This window comes from Eretmochelys imbricata, chromosome 3 (assembly GCF_965152235.1).
Source record: "Eretmochelys imbricata isolate rEreImb1 chromosome 3, rEreImb1.hap1, whole genome shotgun sequence".
NCBI lineage: Eukaryota > Metazoa > Chordata > Testudines > Cheloniidae > Eretmochelys > Eretmochelys imbricata.
This window is the reverse complement of record NC_135574.1, coordinates 82,001,629-82,020,492: the sequence shown is the minus strand read 5'-3', so window position 1 is coordinate 82,020,492 and position 18,864 is coordinate 82,001,629. Positions and strand designations below refer to the sequence as shown.

The following is an 18,864-nucleotide window of genomic DNA, read 5'->3' as shown; positions in this document are numbered from 1 at the left end:
TATTACTAATTGCTTTTGAACACCTTGGTCTGTCTCTTATGTCAGTCATGATCCGCATTGCTCGTTAGGTTATGCAAAGTAGTTTTGACAGCACATTCTTCCATGTCACAGGTTCTTTGAAAAATCGATGCATCTCATTTTTCATTGTGTTTTATCTTGGACGTTTAATTACTGTTTGTGCATCAGGCACACATCTGTCTTCCATGTTTGGTTGCTTGTGAGTGGAGTTTGCACACTTAGGCCTTGTCTACACTACAGAGTTTTGTTGATACAAGTTATGCCGACATACAGCCACTGCTGTAATCACTCCACTGTTGTGTGTCCCCACTATGCTCCTTGTTCTGCAGCGGTCAGAGAGAATGAGAGTGAAAGAGCCAGCTTGTGTTTTGGGGCAGTATAAGAGAGAGACTGTGTGTGGGTTGGGAGAGAGGGAGTTCAGACAGCAGCTAGAAACAACCAATCCTGAGGCAGAAGCTGTTGCACAGACAGCTGGCGTCCGCCCCTGTTCCCCTAGCTCAGCAGAGACCAGTACATGGGCAGGGAAAACCCTGAATCAGCCCCTGGCTCAGCATGAGTCTCCCCCTTCCCTGTAGTAGCAGCCCACCCTGCCTGTCTGCCACTGCAGACCTAGTGCTGGGGAGAGCAAGATTACGCGAGTTCTCCCACAGCCCAAGTAGATCCACCCCCTCCCTTTTAGTCCAAGCAGGAGGGCATTTGCTGCCGGAACCGGCTTGCTCAGCCCGGGGGAGGGGCGCATGCATCTATAGCTGGATGCAGGGCAGCAGAGTTCAAAACAGTGAGCAGAGCAGGCACAGTGGGCATTGTGGGATACCTCCCCGAGGCCAGTTACAGCGATGTAACACACACACTTTCATCGATCTAACTTTGCCACAGAAAGTTCTACGCCTCTCATCGAGGTTGTTTTCTTTTGTCGGCCAAGCAGGCAAGTTTTGTCAATGGGAGGAGCATGGTAGTGTGCACACCTCCACTGTTTTGCCCACAAAAGCTGCCTTTTGTCAACAAAACTGTAGTGTAGACAAGGCCGTAGAGCAGGTCCCTCCAACTGCTTTTAATATAGACATCAAGTGCTTCCTTATATTTCTGCCGCTGGGAGTCTTGTGGGAGAGGTTTCTCAGGCCTCACAGTCATTTAAGAGCAGATTCTTAAAGTTGTTTAGGCACCTCAAAATGCAGGGAAGCCCCGAGTGGAATTTTTAAAAAAATAGTTGAGTTGGATTAGGCACCTTAGAGTCTAGTGGGATTTTCAGAAGCAGCGATGTTCATCTTTAAGCACCACAATACCTTTAAATATCTGGCTCCTATTCACTTCTAAAGATTGCTGCAGTGGAATAGCACTTTGGAGCAACTATTTTGACAAGCTGCATAATGGAGCAACTAGTGCTGCATTGGCTCATTTATCCTATCTCCTTTCCCCTTTCTACTAAGTAACACCAGACGCAGGAAATTTGCTAAAATTACTATGCCAGTGTGGCTCTGCAGTTTATTGAAAGAAAAGGAGAAAAATAACTCGGTTATTGTGTAGTTATATATTAAGTCAGATTATTTCCTTTTAGAAAAAGATATGATAAATTACTCCAGTTCGTACACTCTGTTCCGTTACAGTGATGCTACTGCCATCCGGGGCACTCTCACTCTTGGGTTAATGAAGAATTTGAATCAGGAGGGCCAGATCCTGCAGTCTTCACATCATTGACAAAGGAATGAGAGATTCGCCCCAACCTTTAAGGATAAGAAAACTTCCTTTTTACTTTTTGTTTTTTCACTTAAAATATTAAATAGAAGATCATTCTCATAATAGCAACAGCATATCTATGATTATGTACAACTGTCATTAAATGAAGCATTTCTTACTAAGCATTTGTGCTACGAAAGAAAGATGGACATGAGATTTTTAGCATGTTTTTTCCATTTTATTGTCATCCTTCTACAATGTTCCTCCAAGACCTGTACAACTAACTCCCAGTTTACGCATTAAGTACTCTCTATTTAACATTCAATTAATTGAGGGCATGAGTCTGAAATCTTCCACTCATGTTCTGCACAGCTACTATAGGGTATAAAGTGATAGTAGCGTAAGCTCCCTCTTCCTGATCTTCCAATATGCCTCACAATCATGACGGGAGTGTCTCCCTCAGCCATTCTCCTGGTCACTCTAAAATAGCCAAACTGGCCAGTAGTGATATGAACATGACCACCAACACATTTCACAGAGGCAACTGACAAGAATCAGATGGTAGTGACTCTGTCTCTATCAACTGAATCAGATTCAAATCAGTGACCATAGGCGGGAGAAAGCTTTTAAGTCATCCTGTCTCCCTCCTTTGGGTTTTTAGATTTGAGAAAGGTTCATCCTAGAGTGACACCCCTGAGGTACAAGATTAGAAAACTGAGTTTAGTAGTCTCACAGCCAGAAACATTCTTCCACTTGTTATGAGACCAGCCTTAGTTTCAACATAGTCATTATGATTAACAAAATCAGAGACAACTGTCAAGCAGTTGAGCTCTATCTAGCCTTTACCCAACCATTATATATCTTCTTTAGGGAAACTGTCTGGAAATAAAGCTTTTTCCAAATTACCATGAAACAAAAATGAATAGAACAGAGTAAACTGACAGACTATCACAAGATATGAATGGTGCATATGGCAAGGAGGTAACATTATCACAAGCTTAAAAAGGATCCAAGAATTTTGTTTAACCAAAATTCCTATTTAGCAACAAATGAAATTGTTTTCCACAAGAAGTCTCATGCTGCCATATGCAAATCCTTGTCACTTAAATACATCCTGCTTGGGCACTTTTAAATTTTTCCAGCGCCGCAAAACCACTTTGTATTTTTCACTTTCAGTCTTTTCTGATGCTTTTTTTAAGACAACACGCATAACTACAGCAGTTTCTGTTTCTTTATCCTCCCCTACTATCAGATCCAGTGTGTCACCAACTTTGACCTGAAAATAGAGACAGAGAGAGATAATTAACATTCTTTTGAGGAAAATAACACTAAAGTTTATGTGCAATTTAATTGTCTTCCTCCTCTTTCCACACGGATTATTCTTGTTATCTTATAGGGAAGTTGTTAGAATGGCTGTATAAATCATGTCTACAGTATAGCAGCCATGTTCCTCTAATCCAGGCCTGCAAGTGAGTGATGAGGAATGAATCCCTGTGAATCTCACCACGGCTCCACCCTGGCTGTGTTATTTCCAACTAATTGTTTTTGTTTTTTAGTTTTTATGTATTGTAAATGCAATTGAATGAGAGTCCAACTTCTTATTACTGCCTTCAAAATTCAGCCCCTAATTCCATCTCTTCTCCCACTATTTCCATGTAGGCCTTTCTAGTCCCCAACTCTGCAAGCCTCCTTGCTCTCTTTATGTCCTCATTCCACTCTTACCCTATACTTGGATTAGCCCTCAAGCTTCCATGTATTACGCAACTTCCCTCTCTGCCCAGTCTCCCTCCTTCAAAATCCACTACTTTCAGTTAGCCTTCCAAGGCTACACCCCCCCTCCAATCTTCTGTGCCTACTCCCACCCCCCAAAAAATATACAGCAGCTAGTGTGAATGTTGCATAACATAATCTCATGACTTCAAACAATAATAACTATAACCTTTCCTTATACCAGCCTGTGACTGCTGTTGCTTCTCCACCTCTCTATGTCGCGTCTAACCAACAGGATAGGCTTCTAGGAGCAGAGACTTGTCTTATTTGACTAAAGCATTATATGTGTGCTTACGGTTCAGTAAATAACCAAGCAGCAGTACCATTGCCATATTAAAGAGAAATAGAGCCCCAACAGGTTTTTGCATTTTTTTATATGCCAGCCTCTAGTAGGCTACCACTATGGGACAACTCCCATCATGCAAATGAAAGTCTAGATTTTGGTTTTAATGTGTAATCCTCCCCAAATTCACTACATGTATGAGAAAAGTCTTAATACTCAAACATTTTGTATAACTTGTACAAAATGATAATGTGAAATTAAGTTAAATCTAACAATACCACTATTAGGTATATTGTTTCTCCATTTTACAGATGGAGGAAAATGAGGCAGAGAGGTAAGCAGAATCATAAAGAACTACCTCAACTTCAACCAGTGAGCTTGTGGGTCTGGTAATAAGCCCGCCCAGAATCAACTTTAGCAGACATTGTTTTATATTCTAGGTAACTTAATAATGAAGTATTAATCCAAATTCCTATTTGACTTCAAGCAGAAGAACTGTTAAACCTTAACAAAGGCAAGTGTTACTGGAAGATGACTTCTTCACATTATACTTGGTGATTCCAGCAATTTTTTACATCCAACGCTTTACACTGCATGATAACTACATTGACTTGTTGGGAAGTACATTAACTAAAAGTAGTACATTTTGGTTGAACCACAGATCTTTATATTTCAACTCCTGTATTACTGGATATGGAGTGGTTGCCAGGTTGTTCAGCTGCAGTCAGATATCCCCTTCCGACTACAAGCAAATATACATTTTTCAGAGATCTAACACTGGTGAGAGAACCAGAGGGCAGAAAGTTTTCAGTTTTAGAAGCCCCTACCTGCTTATGGGCTGCTAAGCATACAAGGACAAATTTGGAACTCTTCACTCGGGCAAGCTTCCCATTGACTTCTATAGAGCGCTTACCCAAGGAAGAGACTGTAGGGTTTGGTTCTTGGTATGTGGTTTCTAATGTGATATTAAAGTTTAGATAGTTTATTATTGTAATGTCACTTGAATAACCAAATATAAAAACTTAATTCAAGGAAAACTACAAAAATCACTGATTAAGTTTTAATTTATTCAAAATTTAAGAACTACATGTTAATAGAAAAAACCCTAGCAGTCCAACAGATAGCAGACACTTCAGAAAGGTAATTTTATCTAATGTAACTAAAGTATATATGCAAAGCACCATAGGCTTGCATTGGAGTACATGAATATTATACCTGCTTCACTCTTAATTAAAGTAATACCATGTCTGTTCTAGGACAGTTTATTTTAAAAAAAGATTTTTGCATGCAAAAATCTCTACCAAAGGACTCTGGATACAAATTGCATATTGGGATTTTTGTTTTGCAAGATGACTGATTTCAAGCAGAGTCTGTGTATTCAAATTAGAACATCATAACTCTTGATAATAGACTCAAACAAAAAATGTAGTTTAATATTAAAGTTGCTCTCATCAGTAAAATTAAACCATGAAAAAAGGAAATAAAAAGTTAGGGATTAAAAGGTTGCAGAGTCAAGCACGCTCAAGTTAGGAAATGCCGGAATGAACGCTGGCCATGCAACTTTAATTAGGCTCCCTTGTGTGTATACATGATAATATAGGATTTGATTACATGCAGAAGTGACTACCTGTGAAAACTTTGATGTAAATGATTTGTCCAGTGTCACATAAGAACTTGGTCACAGAGGCAGGGACTAAGGCCAGTCTACACCTAAAACTTAAATCAGCCTAACTACATCACTCAAGCCTGAAAAATTTCACACCTGCATGGCAGGTAGGTTGACCTAATCCCCACTGTAGAATCAGCTCAATTGATGGAAGAATTATTCCATTGACCTAGCTACTGCCTCTCAGAGAAGTGGACTACCTACATCAACAGAAAACCCCCTTCCATCAATACAGGAAGTATACGCTACAGCTGCATCACCATACCTCTGCTATTGTAGCCACTATAGTGTGGACATACCCTGAGCCTCAAGGATGGTATTCAACTGCCCTAAACACAAGACCATCCTTTCTCTTCCTTTAGTCCCCTGCCTTATTCGCTACAACCTCCCAACTTCTGCAACAAATGAGACAGAGCTGCTACAGTCAGAAGACTCCTTCACTGCACAAACCCATTTCATCCCCAGAGCAAACCAGGCATGCTTGCAAAAAAACACCGGTGAGACACTGAAGTACAGACCCTGTACAACAGAAAACTCTGATGCAACCTTAACTATAGTCTTTTTACTGCAAGACCATAATATCAAGTCTGTAGAAACTACAAATGAAGTGTTGCAAGTGAGGAAAAAGTTATGATGGTTCTGTTGATGACTTATAGAGACAAAAAGTGTCAAAAAAGCAAGACATAGGCTATAGGAGATACAAGGGTTTGCCATAGAGATGCCATCTTTATAACGCTACCATTATATGATAGATACTTTCCAGGCATTCAAAATGCATTAGTCCCTGCACCAAATAGCTCATATTGCAAGGACAGAAAGACAACTAGACAAAAGGTTAAGGAAAGGGAGCAATCAAAAAAAAAGATTCACTACAGGTAGTGAGGCAGAAGTGGATCTTTAAGGACTTCAAAACAGAGAGGGTACAGTTGCCACAAATAAGAACATTCAGAGACTGGGGCTTATAAAGAATGATATCCTGAAAGAGAATTTGAACAGGAACAATTCCTTTAACGGATGACTGGTGCTTCCTGATAAGAAAGCAGATAGGAGTTATTTAATACTGGGGGAAAGTGTCAGTGAAATTCTTAAGAAGGGCTGAAGTATAAGTAGGAATTAATGATAAATGTATGGATAATCTCCTACTTAAAATGATATTTTTCTCTAAGTGGCTACACTAACCCATGCAACCTTAACAGTGGATAGGCTGCAGGGATTACAACAACAAAAAAAGGAGTACTTGTGGTTAGTCTCTACGGTGCCACAAGTACTCCTTTTCTTTTTGCAACAACAACAACAACAACAAAAAAAACATTTGTGGGGGTTAATTAAGAATCAATAAGCCTGTTTAATGCAGCTACAAGTACCCTCCTCCCCCATATCTCTGGCAAAGTCTTCTGGGGGGAAGGGGAAAAGAAGCCGTACTCCTCAGCTTACAGAACTACTGCTACTACCTCCGTCAAGATGGAGAAGTAGACATACAGTAACTTGTTTTGATTCATCCATCCCCCAGTTAAACTAGATATACTTAGAAACTTAATGAAACCTGGATATTTTGTCTTCTTACATAAAGTCGCCATTTTTTACATCGTGTTATCTTTTAACCCCAGGTATAACAGCTCACATGTTACATGCAGGATAACTCATTGTTGTATAGCCTCTTATAATGCCTGCATAGGTGCTATCAGAGTAGGAGGGAAAAGAAAATGTCAGCCTTAGTTATGATCTTGTATGATATTAATTTGAGGTGTTTTTTTAAAAGCCTTACAGTTCTGCTTTTCTTCCACAATTTCTCTCCATTCAGCCTGAGTTCACCATTATAGAATGCATCTTCCACTTTGCTAAAATAAAAAAAAATAAAAAGTTTGCTTTATAGGGCTGTGTTTACAGCGCACAGTAAACAAGTGCAATTGTTTCCTAACACACAGGCAAAAACACAGTTCACCTGCAAAGCGTGATCCAGAAGGAGAATGTGTGCACAAAGCATTCATAACTCTTCTGTACCACAGGTACAAGGGCGGTTTAAGAGTGTTTATAACAGATAACACCCCTTTTGTACGCCATCAGTCATTTTAAACTTAAGAATGTTGTCTTTGGATATCAGCTTCAAGTCATACTAATGTATTGTAACTAACAGGCTTCTTAAATCCTCTGCAGGTTGCATAGGTTATACATTGTGATGGACTTGTTAATAAACGTTTATGTATACCTGGTGAAGGTAGGTGTGGCAGGTTTATATTTAATGTAGAATTAGGTTAGACTCTTTCTTCTAGTCAATCTAGGCTATTTTTTTTTAAATTCTTCCACCAACTAGCAGAAGCTTTCCTATTCTTAAGCTCTTTGTTTCTAAGTCAACAGTTAAAAGCATAAATGCTAGAGATTGATTAAAATTATCACTGTCTCTTTAAGCAGCCTTAGTATTTCAGACAGCGATAAGTAGCAGAATTCTGGAAAAAAAAACAAATCCCAAGAGACAAAGTAACAATACACCTCCAAAGACAAATATGGACTTCTGATTAAGTTAAAAAAAATTCTTCTTCACTAAGTTACTGCAGCAAGTAAAAGGACATCAAAAGAACATTTAACTGTTTGCTATATGACAATTTCTTTATTAGTAAGCTATATAAATCTTTCATACTTACTTTCTTGCAATATCTAGACCAGCTTTCATTATTATATCATAACGAAAAGACTGGACTACTTTGTCAAGATCCTTGTAATCTTTCACTATATTGGGGTCATTTTCAAATTCATCTTCTGAATCACGTCTCTCTTCATCCTCCTCCTCCTCCTTCTCCTCCTCCTCCTCCTCCTCTTGCAGGGGTTGTTTTTTCTTTCTAGAACTTTTGTCACTTTTAAGTCGTAAACGAGGCACTGAAATGCACTGTGAAGGTTGTCTTAAAAATACATCATGTTTCACAAGAGAAATGCTGAAGTGTTTTCTGTAGTTTATTATACTGGATTGGTGACTAGAGTATATATATCTCCTCCAGGACACACTGAGTTTATTAGACGGGAATTTCTCCCAGACTCCAAACCAGACATTTAGTTTCCTAAAGGCAGTGACGGGCAGTCTGAAACCAGTCATAGCATACCCTGAAATAAAGAGATTCAATTAGTACTGAAAAAATTGGTCAGCAAACAGCATATTTATAGTAGTGACTACTAAGATCAGCACCTTTTCTCCTTCTTGTAATAATGATATAGTTCCTTTTGCAACCATAAGGATTTATTGTATCTTTCTGTGAAACGTTCTTTTTTCTCATATAGCAGGATAGGTAAATTGACTATTCATAATCTGTATTTTTCATATTTAGTTCCCCATTATAAATAGGCAGCATGTTGCACTTGAATTTCCGTTGCTAATTTTCAGTGTAATACTCTATATGTAACTCTCTTTTTACAATTTGTTAAACTATTAACTTTCTTATGGTTTCTTCCTTCCATTACTCAAATACAATATTTTAAGGTCATAATTAACTTCCAGCCCATGCTATTTAACAAGAGCAGAGAGATGCCAGAGGCTACATTTATTAGGGATAGTTCTTGACAGAAATGACTTGCTCAATACCAGAGAAAGTAGTAAAACCAGGAATAAAAGTCAAGAGTTCCTGAATTCACCTTGTGCTCAGACCACAGAGCCAGCAGATGAGAAAATGCTGCTTCTCCTAACCAGACCTTAATATTACTGAAGCATTTTCAAGAGAAATACTCTTTCCTGCTGCAATATATTTATTCATCCTCCACTAGAAGAGCAGTCACTAGCAAGAACAATCCCTTAGAATCATAGAATATCAGGGTTGGAAGGGACCTCAGGAGGTCATTAGTCCAACCCCCTGCTCAAAGCAGGACCAATCCCCAACTAAATCATCCCAGCCAGGGCTTTGTCAAGCCTGACCTTAAAAACCTCTAAGGAAGGAGATTCCACCACCTCCCTAGGTAACCCATTCCAGTGCTTCACCACGCTCCTAGTGAAAAAGATTTTTCCTAAAATCCAACCTAAATCTCCCCCACTGCAACTTGAGACCATTGCTCCTTGTTCTGTCACCTTATACCACTGAGAACAGTCTAGATCCATCCTCTTTGGAACCCCCTTTCAGGTAGTTGAAAGCAGCTATCAAATCGCCCCTCATTCTTCTCTTCTGCAGACTAAATAATCCCAGTTCCCTCAGCCTCTCCTCATAAGTCATGTGCTCCAGCCCCCTAATTATTTTTGTTGCCCTCCGCTGGACTCTTTCCAATTTTTCCACATCCTTCTTGTAGTGTGGGGCCCAAAACTGGATACAGTACTCCAGATGAGGCCTCACCAATGCCGAATAGAGGAGAATGATCACGTCCCTCGATCTGCTGGCAATGCCCCTACTTATACATCCCAAAATGCCATTGGCCTTCTTGGCAACAACGGCACACTGCTGACTCATATGCTTTTGCAGAAGATTCACAGAAAATCATTCCAAGAATATAGTTTCCAAACAGGGGGGATTAAAACAGTAGTTACCTTTTGATAATCTTAGGGGAAAATAGATTTATGATCTTAGATAAGGATGAAAAACAGTGTTATAACCCTAAATTTCCACACATTTGCATTAATCTTTTAGACTGAAATTTCTATGTTTTGTTCTCTACCCCAAAATGAATTTTTGGAAAGTTTGAGCACAATTATTTTACCTGTTTCAGTGAGTGAAGGGGGAAAAAAAACCCACTTTCATTATCTTTGTTAATTTATTTTTTTAAATGCAGACAAAAAACTACAACAGCTGAAGTGTGAAATTTGGCATAGCCATAGTCCTCATTAGGACTAATAATTTAGGGCATATTAGTAGCATTACTATAGCACTTGAGGACCCTATTCATAAACCAGGACCCCATTCTATGAGGTGCCGCACGCCTTTGCTTGACTTGGGAACAACTTTCTACAATGGTTATGAGTGATTTTTCAGTACCTAATATGTTTAACAGCATCTAATATTTTAATAGAACCTAATGAAGCCCTGCCCACTCTGTCACAGGACTGCTGCTGGGACCATTTATGTGAAAGAGACTGAACCCTCTTTCACAAAAATGGTCCCAGCAGCGGTCCTGTGACAGAGTGGGCAGGGCTTCATTAGGTTCTATTAAAATATTAGATGCTATTAAACAAGTTAGTGATTTTTCAGTACCTCATAGCCATTGGAGAAAGTTATTCCCAAGTCAAGCAAAGGCTCCCTCACATTACTGTAACTGCACTTTTGTTAAACATCTGGGTTGTCACACCATGTACTTGCCATATGTTCTTCCACATTAGTGGGGAGTGAAGCCCCCAAATATATGCAAACTTGTACCAAAAGAAGTGAAAATGGATTTTAAGTTATATGTACTGTGTTGTGAGAGCACTCCAAAATCCCAGTCAGGATCAAAGCCACACTGTGCTAAAAGAAAAGGAGGACTTGTGGCACCTTAGAGACTAACCAATTTATTTGAGCATGAGCTTTCGTGAGCTACAGCTCACTTCATCAGATGCATGCTCACAAAAGCTCATGCTCAAATAAATTGGTTAGTCTCTAAGGTGCCACAAGTCCTCCTTTTCTTTTTGCGAATACAGACTAACACGGCTGCTACTCTGAAAACTGTGCTAAATGCAGTGTGTATATATCTATGTACATTGACTGATTCTGATCATAGATTGCAACTGCTAAAGGGCCATGCCTGGAGATGGGACAAGAGATTACATTTTAAACTTTTTTTTTCTGGAAAAATCTTCTCCTAAGAAGATTCACTCTCCCTGCCACGCTCAAGGGTCTGATTTCAATCCCCACCAATAATTAACTGGTCAGGACTAACCTGGAGCACACGTACCCTCTGCCACCATCCCCCTGGCTACAGTTTGGTTCCCACTGAGCTTTTCTTCTAACCAGCCCGCCCATGCACCCAGCCCTTGGGACAGCCGGCTCCCTGCTAGGAAAGCAAAGGAAGGCGAGGTGCCCAAACCACACTGTCACCCACCCCCACCTTTTCCCGCCTTTCGCTCCAGGCCCGCAGCGGCGCCGCTTCGGGGCTAGGGAAACTCCCGTGTCTGCCTGGGCAGGGCCGAGCTCTGCTGTACCAGCCCCGGCCCCACCGACTGTGACCGCGGGGCCACGGGCCCGCTCTGCCGCCGGCCTGAGGGAGCCCGGCGGGGCCCGCTCCGCGGGGGGCAGCCGGAGAGCAACGCTCCGCTCGGGCCGCGCTCCCTGCAGGCCTCGGCAGCTGCGCCCACAGCGAGACCCGGCCAGGGCACATCCCCGCGGCCCGGGCAGCCGCGCCCCAGCCGGAGCCGCTGTTACCTGTGTCCGCCGGACGCTGCGGCCCGGCCCCGCTGCTAGTCCCCGGCCCCTTCCCAAGCCCGCCGCCGAGGCGCTGCGCGGAGAGCGGGCGGAGCCGCCGGCCAGGGCCCCGCTGCTGGGGGCTGGCGCCGGGGAACTCGCTGCTCGGTCCCCGCCAAACCCCTTCAGCGTGTGCGGGGCCGGGCCGCGCCCCGTGGCCTCAGCTCCCAGCAGTCAGTGGGGGGAAGGCGGATGCGCCCCTGCAGCCCCCCTGCTTCGCTACGCGGCTCTCGGCCCGGCGGCTCCCGGGGAGCAGAGGCCTGCCTGGCTGGCAGGCGGGAATTTGCAAACGGTGGGGCCTGCCCGCCCCCCTGGATGCACCTTAAAGGGGCCGGGCTTTCCGCGGGGGAGCGTCGCTCAGGTCCCTTTCCCTTGCCTCAGGCTGGGCACCCACAAGCTGAGGCAGCCGCGGGGAGGAAGAGGATGGGTACTCCCGCCAGCTGCTGGGGCTGTTGTTATTCCTAAATGCCCTTTGGTCCCTTCTCCTCCTGTGTGTAAAGACAGAGCTGACTAGGCTCAAAGGGGAGAGGCCTTGTCTCTTCTCAGGGAGCACTAGAGCTGATATCACAAACTAGTCTAAGGGCTGAGCCTTGGATGTGGTGTGAAAGCCAACACAAAGAAAAGGCAACTGTCCTGAGCCTGCCCCTCGACCCAGCCAAATCACTAAAACTGAACTCACTAAGCCCTGGTCTATGCTGCAAACTTATGTCAGTATAACTATGTCACTCGGGGCAGGGGGAGAAATCCACACCCCTGAGCAATATAGTTATATTGACCTAACCTCTGGTGTAGACAGCGCTATGTGATGGGAGGGCCTCTCCTGTCAACATAACTGGTCTACACTACTGCTTATGTGGATGTAACTTAAGTTGGTCAGAGGTATGAAAAAGACACTCCCCTGAGTGATGCAAGTTACAGTGACCTAAGTGCTGTCTACGCCAGCACTATCAGACACCCTCCCAACAACAGAGCTTCCACCTCTTGCAGAGGTGGAGTAATTATGCCAACAGAAGAATGCGTCTTCACCAGATGTGTACAGTGGCACAGCTTCACCGATGTAGCACCGTGGTGTAGACTTGGCCCCGTGGAGGTAGTGCACCTATATTGACGGGAGAAGCTGTCCTGTCAGCGTAGGTGGTATCTTCACTAAACACTACAGCAGTGCAGCTGCTCTGGTGCAACACAGTCGGTGAAGACAAGCCCTAAGACGGGCAGTGGAACCTCAGAACAGGGCATTGCAGCTAAAGGTAGCACAGTGGATGAAGCATATGCTTGGAAGAGTTAGATAAACATCATTTTCACCACCCACCCACAAACGGATGGAAAATATTTTTATGGATAATCAAAAATGTACAGATAGGCAACGTAACAAAAAAACAGCTTGAGAACACTATTAGAGTTTGATTTAAGGATATTTATGTCATATAGTTTGCCGTGATGATGTCAGTCTATGTTTTAATGGTTATAACACTTTAACTTTTGAATCTCATCATCTACTGTTATTATATAATTATTGACTCCCCCCCTTGTCTGAGCCTCCCATAATTTCTTGAAACTGTGAAAATTTATAAACATAAAAATAATGTTTAAAATCTACAATTTTGCACAGCTTAAAAAAGTCAAGTTCTTCCAAGCCTAGAGATGCAGCAGCATGAAGGTCCCTCCCACCCAGCAAATCCTTGAGCTCTGATTACTAATAGCTGGGGTAGGTGGCCATGGCACTGTAGGACTGGACCAGACCAAGGACACATCAGGGAATCGGCAGAGTGGGCAGTGACAAGCAGCAGAAGCAGTAACAGCAAGTGGTAGAGGTCTCACCCACCCTCACTCACCCACTTGAGGAGCACCCCTTGGATTCTGGGATTTCACTGACCTCAGACAGCATACCATGAGTGGGATGCAGCAGAGGAAAAAGGGGAGTGGCATGTTAAAGGGAAGTAAATTGGACTTTCAAACCACAAAGTGGGAAACTGAGGCAAATTATTACTGCTCAAGATATTGTGGGGCGGGTTTTTTATCTGTTGTCTGAATACTTTTCAGTCATTGTTGCTGTATTCCCTTTCCCCTTAATGCAAGTTTTGTTGTTGTTATACACAGGCTCAGTGCTTGCAAGTGGAGAAGTAGTGCCTAGAGGCACACATGGGGAGGTACTTAGTTTTCCCAGATTTCTGCATGGGAGCTCAAACCAATTTTGTTTTGTAATTTTAACAGGAGCCCTTAAATATGAGCCTGACCTTTGTACTGCTGACACCACCTGTGAAAAGGGTTACACAAAGAAACAATGACATATCAGTGCACTGAGTGCCAATATGGTGAAATCTGAAGTTACAAATCATTATGGTTCTTTAAATTGGGCAGTGAGGTAAAGGACTTGTATGGACAATAATACATTATGGTGCTAAGAACAGCAACAAAGCAGGCGCACCTTCCTCTGTAGCTCAGGGTTGCCTTCTTATGGGAGTTATTTCCCAGCTATCTTTCTGGGGCTGGCCCTTTAAAATTGGCAGAGCCAATAGCCTTAAACGTGCCATTTTGTTGCTGATTGTCATCTTTCCCTCTTCCAGCTGGTAAGTATCTATCTGCTGTGGTTTCCTTTCCTTATTCTTGAGGAACTGGTGCAGTTTCACATGAATGTAATCACCAGAGTGGCTTGGTGCCAAATTTCTGTTGTACTAATTATATAGTTTTAATTTATGAATGCAAGAGTAATGCTATTTAAAACTTTTTTTGTTTGACTGGTTTATTATGAATACTCTTACTTAATAATATCTGAAATCTGGTAGGTTCCTAGCACAGAAAAATGCTGTAAAGGACTATTTGTTCCTGACATCATAGACGCCGACTCTGTGGGTGCTCTGGGGCTCGAGCACCCATCGGCAGCCCCCCCATCAGCTCCTCCCCCGAGGGCCTCCCGCCCACTGGAAGGCCCTGTGGATCAGTGCCTCCCTCTCTGAGCCTCCTGCATGCCACGAAACAGCTGCGGGGGGAGCGAAGACACAGTGTGCTTGGGGGAGGGGGTGGGGCAGGAAGAGGTGGGGAGGGGTGAAATGAGGCAGGGCGAGGGCTGGCAGGGGTGGGAGGAGGTGAGGTGGGAAGAGGCTGGGCACGGTGGTGCCTTGGGGGAGGGGTGGACTGGGGGCGGGGCCTGAGGCAGAGCCAAGGGGCGAGCACCCACTGGCGCATTGTAAAGTCAGTGCCTGTGACCGACATCTCTCAATAAGTTTCTTCTTCGTTTTCGTTATCTAGTTTGTCCTTCAGCTGATAACTTTTCTTACTTCTTGTTGGTATTAATTTTGTGTTTACAGATTTTCACTTGATTAATAGATAATATATTTGTATAGAAGTAACCCTGATAAAGTTCCCAAATGACACAAAAATTGGGCATGATAAACAATGAAGAGGACAGGTTGCTGATTCAATGTGATCTGGGCTACTTGTTAAACTGGGCACAAGCAAACAACATGAGTTTTAATATTGCTACATGTAAATGTGTACATCTAGGAACAAAAAAGGAGGACTCTCTCCTGGGAAGCAATTACTCTGAAAAAGATGTGGGGGTCCTGGTGAATAATCAGGTAACATGAGCTCCTACTGTGATACTGTGGCCTAAAAAGCTAATGCAATCCTGAGATTCATAAACAGGAGAATCTCAAGTGGGAGTTGAAAGATTATTTTACCTCTGTATTTGGCACTGGTGTGTCTATTGCTCGAATACTGTGTTCTGTTCTGGTGTCCGTAATTCAAAAAGGTTGTTGGTAAATGGAAGAGAGTTTAGAGAAAAGCCATGAGTATGATTAAAGGATTTGAAAACATGCCTTATAAGTAATTGAACTCTTTGAGTCTTTCTATAATGGTCTCTTCAGGGTAGCAGAGAAAAAGGGTATAAGATGATCCAATGGCTGCCAGTTGAAACTAGACAAACTCAGACTGGAAAAAAGTTGTAAATTAACAGTGAGAGTAATTAACCAGTGGTAGACTCTTCATCACTGACAATTTTAAAATAAAGAGATAAGATGCTTTTCTAAAAGGATATGCTTTAGGAATTATTTTGGAGTTCTACAGCCTGTTTTTTACAGGTCAGACTAGATCAAGGATCAGCAACCTTTAGCATGCGGCCCGCCAGAGTTTGTTTGTTTGCCTGCCGCATCTGCAGGTTTGGCCGATTGTAGCTCCTTGGCCATGGTTCACTGCTCCAGGCCTGCACCAATTCCCGCCACCCCCATTGGCCTGGAGCGGTGAACAGCGGCCAGGGAGCTGCAATCGGCCAAACCTGCGGATGTGGCAGGTAAACAAACCGGCCCAGCCCGCCAGGGGGCTTACCCTGGCGGGCCGTGTGCCAAAGGTTGCCGATCCCTGGAGTAGATGATCACAATGGTCCCTTCTGACCATGGAATTTGTGAATCAAGTTTGTAGCCCGAGGCCATCTGTTTTCCTTGCTCCATGCATCTGATCTATGTCTAAATCCTGACACTTCTTCCTCAAGATCTCTGAGATCTACAAGACTTGTTTACACAGTCACTTGCATGCACAAAAGTAGTTGTGCATGCATTTTGTACCTGAACTTTAGGTCTCCATGTTTGAAATTTTAGCCAAAAGTGTTAAATTTTCAAAGTAGTGCAGTGAGGATTTAACTGTGCAACTTTCTTTTATTCTCACTGGAAGCTGCATGATTAGTCCATGGCATCTCTTTTAAAATATATCCTTTTTAAAGAGTTTAATCCTGCATTATGGTATGCAGATAGAAATAGTGTGTAATGGGAAATGGGCTACTGTACTTACACAGCCACAGATATAAGTGCATTCTGTGACTCAGAAGAGGGGATCAAACCTTACATGGGGAGAAAGGGGTACATCTCATGTACTAGTATGTATAGAATATTGTCTTGACTGAATATTATCTCTAAGATCTGACCTTTTCTCTCAGTTTCTATAGCTGAAGCTCTCATTCAGACCTTCCTCTTCAGCTTTCGCAACCCACATTGCTCTCTTTCAATCTGTACAAAATGCAGCTGTCAAATTCACCTTCCTTTCAGGTCTCTCTGACCATATCAATTACTGCCCTCCCACACTCTTAAATTCTTCTGTCTCCTCTACCACTTCAGTTTAAACTTGGTTCCACCTCTCCCTACTTATCCATCCTTTCCCTTCTTGTGTTGACCCTCCGACCCCTTGGGTCCAAAAATTATACCTCTACACAGGGAATGTACTTCCTGAACTGATTCACGAGGTCACTATCCCCTCTTACCCCAACTCCCTCTGAAAGCCCTACTTTTACTATGAAACCTACAAAAAATTCAGACTAATAGTGGCAAAGTAGAGAGGCCATTGGGGATAGTTTTTTATTTCTTTTTAAAATTATATCAGGTAGCCACAAGACATGGTCAATAACCACCTTGATAGCTACTTGTTTGTTATATCCCTTTCCCCTACCCTTTGTGTGTCTGCCTGTCTTTGGGACCATGCCTGCCTGCCATTGTTCATACATTGTGGGTGCTACCAGAAACAAACTAATAATAATTGCTCTTTTGTTGGCAAGGAAGCTATGTAATTTCTGCTTTTCAGCCTGTTTTAGCAAATCAGTTGCTAATCACTCTTTGTCAAACTGAGCCATATTCATCCCTAGCTGTTCATAGATGAAAAGTTCCACATGCTAATCCCTGACCTGCCCAGTCTTCTTGCAGTGAGTTTTGTTCATCCTTGATCTTACCTTGCTCATTTACTTGACATTATCTAAATTGTAAAGTCTGTCTCTTAAAATCACCCATTTCTTTTGAAAAAATAGTCTAAACCATTCATAAATTCTGCAGAAAACATGCCGAAACCTCTGGCTTTGGCTGTTGCCCTGAGGTTTTATCTAGCTAAAGTTAACAGCAGGTGTTTGATGCAATGGAAGGGGGAAAGCAATCAAATTAAGCATTAGGTTATTTTGAATTTTCTTATTAGCCATGACAGCTACACATTCCATGAATAAATGTTAATTAGTTTGAATTTTGTTTACTTTTGTGTTCTGTGTTGATTTTAGATTAATTGCTTTACTACTGAGAATATGTTCTTTTCACTAATTAATGGTAACTAATTTAAAATATATACATGCTAGACTAACAATTAGTTTGCAATGAGGGAAACTGTTCCTCCATCTGTGTGGAAAAAAAAAATCACTTTTCCTGTTTTAATTTTTGTAAGAGGTTTTTAAAAAATTACTTGGAGTACTTCAGTGTCTCTAATGACTGAATGGCAAAGTCCTCTTTATTTAGGACTGAGGAGGAAATGCCTATCTTTGGGATTTGGGTTGTAGGCACTTTTGAAGTAACTAATGGTACAACAGGAACGTTGGAACAAGAGAATAGTCATAATGGATCAGACCCAAAGTCCATCTAGTCCACTATTCTGTCTGTGACAGTGGCCAATCCCAGATGCTTCAGAAGAACGTATATGAACCCTGCAGTTGGTTGATGTGGGGTAAATTGCCCTTCATGAAACTCTTCTTCTTCTTACCCTTAATAGTCAGAAGTTGTCTTAAGCCCTGAAGCATGAGGCGTTACATGAATAATAAGTCAGTACTAAAAAAAAAAAGGGGGGGGGAGCTTTGGAAGGGATGTAAGTGTCCAATCCCTCTTTGAATGTTGCTAAGATCTTTGCCTTGATATCTAGTGGTAATGCGTTCCATAGTATTTCCTTTTATAACACATAATTTACTATCCTACACAAGTTCACCTTTCCATTTCATTGACTGCCCCCCCCCTTTTTTTTTTTTGAGATAAGTAGAGCAGATGCTCCCAATATACTTTCTCAGTTGTAGTCATTATCATGTCCTCTCTTATTTGTCTCCTCTCTAAGGTAAACAATCCCAATATTTTCAGTCACCCACAGCTTCCCACACCCCAAAACCAGAAAATAACCAACCAGAGATTAATTCAAACCCAAATAGTACCTGTAAGACCTAGTGGGTCTTGAAACCAGGCCTGCCGAGCTACCAGGCAGCAAATACTCTCATGCTGCAACCCAGTAACAGTTGCAACCAGCTTGTACTCTATCCACAGCCCATTGTGGTCACAGACCACAGAAAGTTCCACCTCAAAGACTCTTAACAGGAAGCAGTCTCATGGCTCCTGATT

The 18,864-nt window shown here is 42.3% G+C and overlaps 1 protein-coding gene across 2 annotated transcripts; it reads right to left on the bottom strand.

The window, feature by feature from the left end:
* Positions 1–1,482: 1,482 nt before the first annotated feature.
* MTRES1 (mitochondrial transcription rescue factor 1) lies at positions 1,483–12,236 on the bottom strand. 2 transcript variants are annotated; one of them, XM_077812890.1, is made up of 4 exons: positions 12,071–12,236; positions 8,051–8,504; positions 7,177–7,249; positions 1,483–2,968 (listed from the first exon to the last, which is right to left on the bottom strand). In XM_077812890.1, exons 2-4 carry the CDS (start codon positions 8,494–8,496, stop codon positions 2,792–2,794), a joined length of 696 nt encoding a protein of 231 aa, XP_077669016.1. In that variant the 5' UTR covers positions 8,497–8,504; positions 12,071–12,236; the 3' UTR covers positions 1,483–2,791. The 2 variants fall into 2 exon arrangements, with proteins under 2 accessions (XP_077669016.1, XP_077669015.1); XM_077812889.1 differs by lacking the exon at positions 12,071–12,236 and adding an exon at positions 11,711–12,035.
* Positions 12,237–18,864: the final 6,628 nt, after the last annotated feature.